Genomic DNA, 9,660 nt, shown 5'->3' on the forward strand with positions numbered 1-9,660 from the left:
CGCAAATTTATCGCACAATAGATATAGTAGCGCACAGTAGCTGCAGTACATATTGTGCCAACGAGGGCCTGCCCTGGGCGTGGCGGAATCCTGCCCACGACATTGCTTCCATGTATCACATTTTGTATTCTACTTTCGTTACCGGAATGATGCTTAATCTGTAGTATATATCTTACACACAATCCAAGCAGATTTACCATAATTATGTTTAATTTGTTTACATGGTCAGTTAACATTGCAGATGTATGTATTTATTTAGTCTTGGCCATGTATAATTTTGTGTACGATGTTGGGAATGGTACTTATTGACAACTTCCAGCAACTTTGTTACTATGTACAGTGCCGAATACATGGCACGAATGTTGATTCTCATAACACGATTTTTGGTGCACTTCTCACCTATACATCTAGAATGAAATTGGAGACAACATCTGTGAGAATTGCATAATCTAATTTATGAATTACTGAGATAATTGCTTGTGTCTTCACTCTTTACACTATGCATAGAATGCTAAATTATAGCATTTCTTGGACATTTGAATCATAAGTTGATTGGCCCATGAGCTTTGCGGGCGTATCGAGGACGAAGTCGGATTGCGGAAGCTCTCCGGGGCCAAAGGTTTGGCTAATATCTGGAGATAGTTTCATTGCAACTGTATGTGTGTTGTTTTCCTTTCCGCGACATTATGATTGCCCGCCAAGTGTAGTCGTGTCGTCTTTGTAACCGCGGCATGTCTGCTGGACTCTCTGTACTGTCTATTTCTTCTTCTTCTAATACATCGGCACGCAAACCTTCTAATACATCTTCTATAAAAAAAAGTTGATTTGTTGTATTTGGAGTGCTATATGTCTTTTCTATGCATGTGAATTCTCACATCTGTTTATAATATCCGTGAAGACAAGCATTGCACGTGCACACTTACTAGTAATGTCCCTAAATTTTCTCTAGTTTTCGGTCAAATATTGTGTAACTTTGTGTGACACGAAAACATTAAAACATCATGTGAATGTCAGCCAAGCAGCAGCTTTTCTTCTCATCTCAAATCAAAAGAAAAGGAAAAAGGAAAAAGAGGAAAAGAAAGCTGGAGAAGAGAAGAACACCGAGGCACCGACCGGTCCAAGTCCAACCCAGCCGTCCCCTCCGATCCGGGGGATCCTCCGCATTCCCAACTCCTAAACCCATCGCCGCCACAGGCACCATCTCCCCCGGCCTCAGCAGCCGCCATGGCCGACGGCGCCAACCCAAACCCGACATCCACACCCAGGCAGAAGGCAGTCCCGGACTGGCTCAACAGCCCGATCTGGTCCGCCCCTGCCCCTACCCCGCGCCACCGCTCCCCTCCCCGCGCCCCCTCCCCTCCCCCACCTCCCCCTCCCAAGCCGCAGCACGATCCGACCCCGCCGCCCCCTCGTCAACCCGCGCGGCGCGACGGTGCAAGCTCTGACTCCGACTCCGACAGCGGCGGCGGCGACGAGGGCGCGGCCACCTCGTCTCGGACCCACCTCGTCGCCGAGTTCAAAGCGGCGGTGAGTGTTGGCCTCTCGCGGTCGAGTCACGGGACTTCGCTGTTTAGCTTTGGTTTGTAACTTGTTCGTTCCTCTGTTTGTGTTTCGGTGCGTGTAGCTGGAAAGGAAGGTGGTGGATCTGGCGGAGCTGCGGAGGCTCGCGTGCCAGGGCGTGCCTGACGACCCCGCCGTGCGGCCTGTTGTCTGGAAGGTCTGGGAATTCTCCCATTTTCTTCGTATAACTTTTTCACTATGTGTTCATGCAGTTTGCTTGGGCCTGGCCGAGTGTTTGCTCTCTCATTCACATGCTAGTGATATGACATTGGCAAGAAAGTTCAAGAGTTAATTTTTATGCCCTGATGCTTGTTGATGACCTCGTATGATCATTGTTGATTCCATATATGGCATGATGCCCCAATTTAGTCTAGGACGGGGTTGCCATGGTTGGTTCACCTAAATCAGGATAGTATCTTTTGAACGGCATGACACACATTAGATTTATGAAAAAAAAATTAGCCTCCATGTGATTGGTCTTCAAACTTATGCATCTTATTTATAATGAAATACAAACATATATGCTTACTTAACCATGGACTCGCATAGTACATGAAGCGCTCATGGAATTTACTTATATTCCATGAATGTAAGTCCTTGAACAATTGATTCACGAATAGAATACGATTTTGAAGTATTCTAGACTGGGAGTAGTAATATTGTTTCATGAATAGACTTCTCATGCCAAGTTCTCAAGTAGGGGAAAAACAATTCTCAAGCTTGTTGAGATCTCCCCAGAAGCCAAATAAACGAGTCTCGAGTTTTTTCCTTCTGTTTTGCATTTTTTTGCTGTTTTTTATGAATTTATTTCATTGCACATCATAATTTAGAACCATGCTCAAATTTTTATGTAGAGGTTTGAGAATAGCCACTGTTATAGGTTTAGATTAGAAGAAACTGTTGAACAAACGGCAAGTGTTTGAGGTGAAATGGATATTGTGAATGCATTTTAGTCTGTTGGCGGTGTCGATTTTTTTTCCTTTTTAATATGTTACAAATTTATTTGACTTTTTTGATAGTTAGCAGCTTCTCTTGGGGTACTTGCCAATGGATCATGCTCTGTGGGCGTACGAACTGGAAAAAAAGCGATCCCAGTACAGTGCTTTCAAAGACGAGCTTTTGGTTAACCCTGTAAGTTTTTAATGCACATTGCGCTGTAGTTCTTTACGATCGCAGATGCATGAGTTCTTTAGTCCTTTACCATTGCAGATGCACGAGTTCTTTAGTTGTTCACCACTTACTATGTGTTTAAATAGAAGGAACAATGCTTTCCTTCCCAAGGAGGGCGAGGAGAGCACCGGTGTTGGTAGCTATATATTTAAAAAGAAAATCCAAATCAGTTACGGGCATGAAACACACTCCTTAAGGGCCAGTTCTTTTGGGGCTATTACTTGCTGTGGAAATAAGCGGCCCCCTACCCAGCTTATTCTACAAGCCCAACCTAGCCTTTAATTTACCTACTTTGTGGTGGTTCCTTTTCCCATTTTTAACCAACCTGCACAACAATATATTTTGGTTCTGGTCAGTCAGAAGTTACCCGAAGAATGGAAATGACTATTTCAAAAAGGAAGGAACATAATTCTGAAGGAACTGGATTTCTCCCAAGGGCGGAAATCGTCCAGGACGAACATCCTCTAAGCCTTGGGAAAACTAGTGTTTGGAACCAACACTTCCAGGTAATGTTTAACTGCACTTAAAATTACTGTACTTCCTGGCTGTTTGCCATACTCTGTACATTGTGTCTATTAATTCATTTTATTTGGTTTTGCAACTTGCAACTGCTTTGCTTGTGAGAGACCTCCCTTTGCATTCTGCTTGTTAGTTAATGTTGTGATAAATATGTTAGTGTCTTAGCTACTAAAATGTAAATGTTATCTAAATACTTTCAGGAATCTGAAACTGTAGAGCAGATTGATAGAGATGTTAAGCGTACTCATCCTGAGATGCAGTTTTTCAATGGCGGTTCTTCTGATGCCTTGTCTAATCAGGTAGGCATTTATTGTCTTCACATGATGCCAGTTCTTGCTTGTTTCTGGTACTTCTATTTAGTCTAAATCTAAAATGTGATGTATTTTTTCCAGGAGTCACTGAAGCGAATACTTACCATCTTTGCAAAATTAAACCCGGGTATAAGATATGTACAAGGAATGAATGAAGTTTTGGCACCTCTCTACTATGTCTTCAAGAATGATCCAGACCAAAGTAATTCTGTAAGTTCTCTTGATGTCCCCATTTGCTTAAATAAACTTTTTTTAGTTTTTGTGGTGATGAAACAAACTGACCATGCTAAAGATTGTGTGATTTTCCTTATAGCTCCGAAGTATTAATTGTCTTAAATTTCATTTTTCTTAGTATTGATGTGTTGGACGAGAGGGGAAGTACCTTCAGACAGGAGAGCTCATGGTGTCTTGTGTCCTGCGTGAGGTCTCTCTCATGTATATCGGCTCTACTGGGAACGGGAGGGCTGGATGCCCCTTTCTAGGTCAGCACCTCCACATGGGCTTCGGCCCTAAGTGATAAGTAGATGGGCTTGGGCCCATACCGGTTCAACACTCCCCCTCAAGATGGGTGGTAGATATCTATCATTCCCATCTTGTCACATGCCAAGTTACAGTCCTTTGTTCCCAGTCCCTTTGTCAAGCAATCTGCAAACTGCTGCCCAGAGCTGACATGAGTAAGGCTGATGATCCCAGCATCAAGTTTCTCCTTAATGAAGAAGCGATCAATTTCCACATGCTTTGTCCTATCATGTTGAACTGGGTTATTAGCAATGGCTATAGCTGACTGATTGTCACGCCACACCTTCAAGGGTCCCTTCCTCAGAAGTTTCAACTCACTCAGTAGGTACTTCACCCAGAGCATCTCACACAACCCTTGAGATAATGCTCTATACTCAGCTTCTGCTGTTGATCTAGACACAACCGGCTGTTTCTTGCTTCTCCATGACACCAAATTTCCTCCCACAAACACGCAGTAGCCAGAAGTGGATCTTCTATCATCTTGACAACTGGCCCAGTAAGAGTCACTATAGCCATCCACCTCAAGATGTCCACTCTTCCCAAACCACAACCCTTTACCCGGAGTCCCCTTCAAGTATCTCATGATTCTCTGCACAATATCAAGATGCCCACTCCTTGGTTCATGCATGTATCTGCTCACCACCCCGACAGCATATGTAATGTCAGGCCTGGTATGACACAAGTACAATAACCTCCCAACCAATTTCTGATAATCTTCCTTATTCACCAGCTCTCCTGATTGTGCTGTCACTTGATGATTTTGTTCAATCGGAGTAGGGGCAGCACGACACCCCATCGTGCCCATGTCACTCAAGAGATCCAAGGTGTATTTTCGTTGGCATATAGAGATTCCCTTCTCTGTCCGAGCCACTTCGATGCCAAGGAAGTATTTCAGGTTGCCCAAATCCTTTACCTCAAACTCCTTGCTTAGACAACCCTTCAATCTCTCTATTTCCTCCTTGTCATCTCCAGTGATGATAATGTCATCCACATAAACAGCAAGGATGGTGATCTTCCGATTGGAGTGCCTGTAGAACATCGTGTGGTCACCGTTACACTGACCATACCCCATACCACGGACGGCACGTCTGAACCTATCAAACCATGCTCTTGGTGATTGCTTCAGTCCAACAAGGATTTCTTCAGCCTGCATACCTTCCCCGTGGTCTCTGATGTACCAAAACCTGGTGGTATCTCCATGTACACTTCTTCCTGCAACTCACCATGAAGAAGGCATTCTTGACATCTAATTGATGCAACTTCCACCCAAAGTTTGCAGCACATGAGACCAATATCCTTACTGTGTTCATCTTTGCCACGGGAGCAAACGTTTCATCATAGTCAATTCTATAAGTTTGACTATATCCTCTGGCGACCAATCTAGCCTTGTACCATTCCACCTTCCCCTCAGGATTCTGCTTCACTGTATAGATCCACTTACTACTCACTGCTTTCTTTTCTGCTGGCAACGTGGTTAGCACCCACGTCTTGTTTTTTCTTAGTGCTTCCAACTCCTCTATCATCGCTTCACGCCACTTCGGATCTTGCTTTGCAGCCTTCCAATCCTTTGGGATTGACACAGTTTAAAGGGAGGCAACAAACGCCTTATATGAAGCTGACAAAGCCTTATAAGACACAAAATTTCCAATATCAAGGTCATCACAAGCATCATCCTTTGGTAGAGCCTTCCTTGCTACTTCACCCTTCCTTGCCGCTTCACGTGTAGCCTTTCGCAACGCAATGGGCAGCTCCACTGTGTTAGATGAGCTTGCCTCACTGCCTTGCTGCTCACCCTGCACTCTTGCCTCACTGCCTTGCCACTCCCCCTGCACGTGTGGTTGCCGTCGAGAGTACACCAGGGTATTCGTCTGCCATCGATCCCGAACAGGAACCTGGAGAGCACCAATCTTAAGTGTATCGACAGTTGGCTCGACATGAACTTGCACATCATCATCGGTGAGAGTACTAACTGGAATTGTACCCACAATTGGTTGGACCTGAACTTGCACATCATTATCAGTGTTAATGCCCACAGAATCATCATGAGTACGAGACGCATCCTTCTCCCCCTCTTGACCATTGTGCACATGGTGCAGGTGGTCAAGCTCTGCAAACAACAGACTGAGATCAGTCGGCTCACCATAGAATGGCTCAGACTCCCTAAAGGTAACATCCATACTTACAAACCTGCGTTTTTCATAGGGACACCAACATTTATACCCCTGCTGACTAGAAGAGTATCCCAGAAAGACACACTTCACTGCTCGAGGATCAAGCTTTCCAACAGATGGTCGATGATCACGAACAAAGCAGGTACTGCCAAACAGCTTGGGGGAAACAACAAACTTATTATCTCCAACGAGCAACTCAGATGGAGATTTCATACCTAGTATCCTAGAAGGTGTCCGGTTGATCAGGTATGTGGCTGTCATAACTGCTTCATCCCATAAGAACTTAGGCACAATCATGGTAAACATCAACGACCGAGCAACCTCAAGAATATGACGATTTTTCCTTTCGGCCACTCCATTCTGAGGTGGGGTGTCCGGGCATGAAGTTTGATGAAGAATCCCTTGGTCAGCCATGAAAGCCCCAAAATTGTTGTTCACATACTCTGTGCCATTGTCAGTCCTGAGCACCTTGACCTATACCTGAAACTGGTTCTTTACAAGAGCATGGAAGTTCTGAAAACAGCTAAACACCTCATCCTTGTGACGCATCAAGTAAATCCAAGTCATACGAGAATAGCAGTCAATAAAGGTAGCAAAATACTTCTTTCCATTCATTGACACTACCGGGGCCGTCCATACATCCGAATGAATAAGCATAAAAGGAGATATGCTCCTAAGCCCCTTACTCACATATGAGGCTCGTGTGTGTTTTGCATATTCGCAAGCATCACATGTCAACTTGCCCTTGCCTATTCCACACATAAGATCCGGAAATATTCTACTCATCTTATCTAAAGATACATGCCCCATCCTACAGTGATGGATCATCGCCTGCTTCTCCTTGTCCTCCGTGGTCACAGCACACACCAAGTCTGGCTGCACCTCCTGCACCTCCTGGTCCATGTGCCAAAGCCCCCTACGCCTGGTGCCAGTCCCAACCGTCTGGCTCGTCTGTCGCACCTGAATCAAGCATCCGAACTTGTCAAGGATCACACGACAGTCTATTTCATCAATGAGAGCACTGAAAGAGACCAAATTGACAGGAAAAGCTGGCACATGTAAAACTGACGATAACGAGATGTTTGAAGTGCACTTGACTGTGCCAACCCCTACGACAGGCTTTATTTGTACCATCGGCAGTTTGTATAGACGAGAGGGGAAGTACCTTCAGACAGGAGGGCTCATGGTGTCTTGTGTCCTGCGTGAGGTCTCTCTCGTGTATATCGGCTCTACTGTGAACGGGAGGGCTGGATGGCCCTTTCTAGGTCAGCACCTCCACATGGGCTTGGGCCCTAAGTGATAAGTAGATGGGCTTGGGCCCATACCGGTTCAACATGATGCAATATGCACCCGCGATGATGAAACGAGTATTGGAGTTTGAATCTTTGAATTGTATAGTAAATGATGTGATGCATCTGTATATACTCACTTCATTTCACAATGTTTGGCACTTTTGTTCATGATATGCTTCCTGAACAGCTGGTATTTTCAACCAAGATATCCTTCCCAAATGTTTGGAGCTTTGCACCTTTGCATTCATCTTTTATCATCTTGCCCATGGTTGATTATGCATTCTCGTTGTTTGTTTCCTTAGACTTTTCTCCCACATCTTTGTTATGAGGGGGATTTAGACCTAACCCTTGCATTTTTTATTTTGCTGAAACATGCACTCAAAAGTGCCATGTATTGAAAACAGTGACAGTTCATCTTTATCTTCCAACAAAAATAAGAGCTAAGAAAGAATCATCTCTGATGCAGTTTGGCAGTCGATAATTTTGAATGTGTCAAAATGCATCATTAGATTTTAGAGTATATAAATCGTACTGCAAGCTACTAGAGGAGTATCTTGTGGAGTTTACAGATTAGGCTCAACCTAACCCATGAACTTCTGGAATTCTCTCCTTTACAGTCTGGTTAATATGGCAAGCTTAGACTCCATGTTTTAGTTAATAAGGATTATTGTAGTAACTAAAATCCGACATAGATTTGCCAACTGTTGTCTTGTAGACCCATTGCAAGGAAAAAGGTTTTTCTTATGGCCTACATAGTACAACTACGCATTTCCTTCTTTGTGAGGCTATATTTCACAAGGCCACCCAGCTCCTGAATTTTCCAAAGCGAATATCTTATTGATGTATGGCTGCTAATATCAAATAGCTTTAGCCCTTGTACCATGCGTAATGCGTTGCATTATGCATCATGGAAGCTTGATGACCGTGTACTTTCCATTTTTCTTTTGTATGAACAGGCTTCAGCAGAGTCGGATGCTTTTTTCTGTTTCGTTGAGGTGCTAAGTGGATTTCGAGATAACTTTTGCAAGCAGCTTGACAACAGTGTTGTTGGTATACGCTCCACAATCAGTAAACTATCCCAGCTCCTGAAAAGGCATGATGAAGAGCTCTGGCGGCATTTAGAGGTCGTAACCAAGGTATGGATCTAATGTACTTACTCATTTTTAACTGCTCAGAATTAATATATTGTTACATATACTTTAGCCTCCATTGTGACACTCCATCAATTCCAGGTTAACCCACAGTTCTATGCGTTCAGATGGATCACCCTGCTATTGACACAGGAGTTTAAGTTCCGTGACTGCATCCACCTGTGGGATGCGTTATTAGGTGATCCAGAGGGGCCCCAGGTTAGAGAACTGCCATTTATATTTTCATCCCGTGTGATACATTTTCGAGGCAATAGATTAACTCATCTTGTTTTGTTGCAGGCCACCTTGTTAAGGATCTGCTGTGCAATGCTAATTCTTGTTCGAAGACGGCTCTTGGCTGGCGACTTCACTGCAAACCTCAAGCTTCTCCAGAATTACCCACCCACAAACATTGACCACTTGTTACATATTGCTAATAAATTGCGTGGGCTAGTTCCCTGCTGAATGATTTGCTCTTTTTGTTTCCAATGTTGTTTTTATGGTAGTCTGCTGTCCAGAGATGATGCATTAAATCTGTAAATGAATATCCATACGCTCTTTTTGACCCATTGTTTATCATGTAATGTATGCCTGGTAAAGCTTGCTGTTCTTTTAGTAGTCATATCATTAGTTATAAGAACTATGAAAAGTTCTTTTGGTGCCAAAACTGTGGCATTTGAAGAACTCCAAAGATCACATAGATCCATATTATGTGGGCTGTCAAAATTTGCTGATAATTTTTGGAAATTTTGCCAGCCATGCATTTTTATCTGGACAAATAATTGCTACTTTGAGTTGTCATTGCTTTTGTATAAATTGCAAGTAGGCCTCTTTTATTTTAAATTGTCTGCAGCTTAGCAAATAAGCGACATTGCAGAGATCATTCTAAAATTGTAAACACCTTATGAAAATAAAGGACGCTAGCAATAGGATTGCCAAACATATACGGTGGACAAGGGATTTTAGATTTTCTAAGAAACTAAAAGGA

General features: G+C 43.6%; 1 protein-coding gene across 1 annotated transcript; it reads left to right on the top strand.

The window, feature by feature from the left end:
• The first annotated feature begins 1,060 nt into the window (after positions 1-1,060).
• Positions 1,061-9,271, top strand: LOC109773796 (uncharacterized). Its single transcript, XM_020332513.4, has 9 exons — positions 1,061-1,527; positions 1,625-1,717; positions 2,587-2,691; positions 3,087-3,236; positions 3,450-3,548; positions 3,642-3,770; positions 8,499-8,678; positions 8,775-8,891; positions 8,973-9,271. Exons 1-9 carry the CDS (start codon positions 1,225-1,227, stop codon positions 9,135-9,137), a joined length of 1,341 nt encoding a protein of 446 aa, XP_020188102.3. The 5' UTR covers positions 1,061-1,224; the 3' UTR covers positions 9,138-9,271.
• Positions 9,272-9,660: the final 389 nt, after the last annotated feature.

This window comes from Aegilops tauschii, chromosome 2 (genome assembly GCF_002575655.3).
Source record: "Aegilops tauschii subsp. strangulata cultivar AL8/78 chromosome 2, Aet v6.0, whole genome shotgun sequence".
Classification (NCBI taxonomy): domain Eukaryota; kingdom Viridiplantae; phylum Streptophyta; class Magnoliopsida; order Poales; family Poaceae; genus Aegilops; species Aegilops tauschii.

Bases quoted from the DNA above. Each gene is read 5' to 3' on its own strand.
- LOC109773796 (XM_020332513.4), top strand. From the start codon at position 1,225: ATGGCCGACGGCGCCAACCCAAACCCGACATCCACACCCAGGCAGAAG. The intron at 2,692-3,086 runs GTAAGTTTTTAA...GGTTCTGGTCAG, and splicing joins ACGAGCTTTTGGTTAACCCT to TCAGAAGTTACCCGAAGAAT. The intron at 3,237-3,449 runs GTAATGTTTAAC...AAATACTTTCAG, and splicing joins TTTGGAACCAACACTTCCAG to GAATCTGAAACTGTAGAGCA.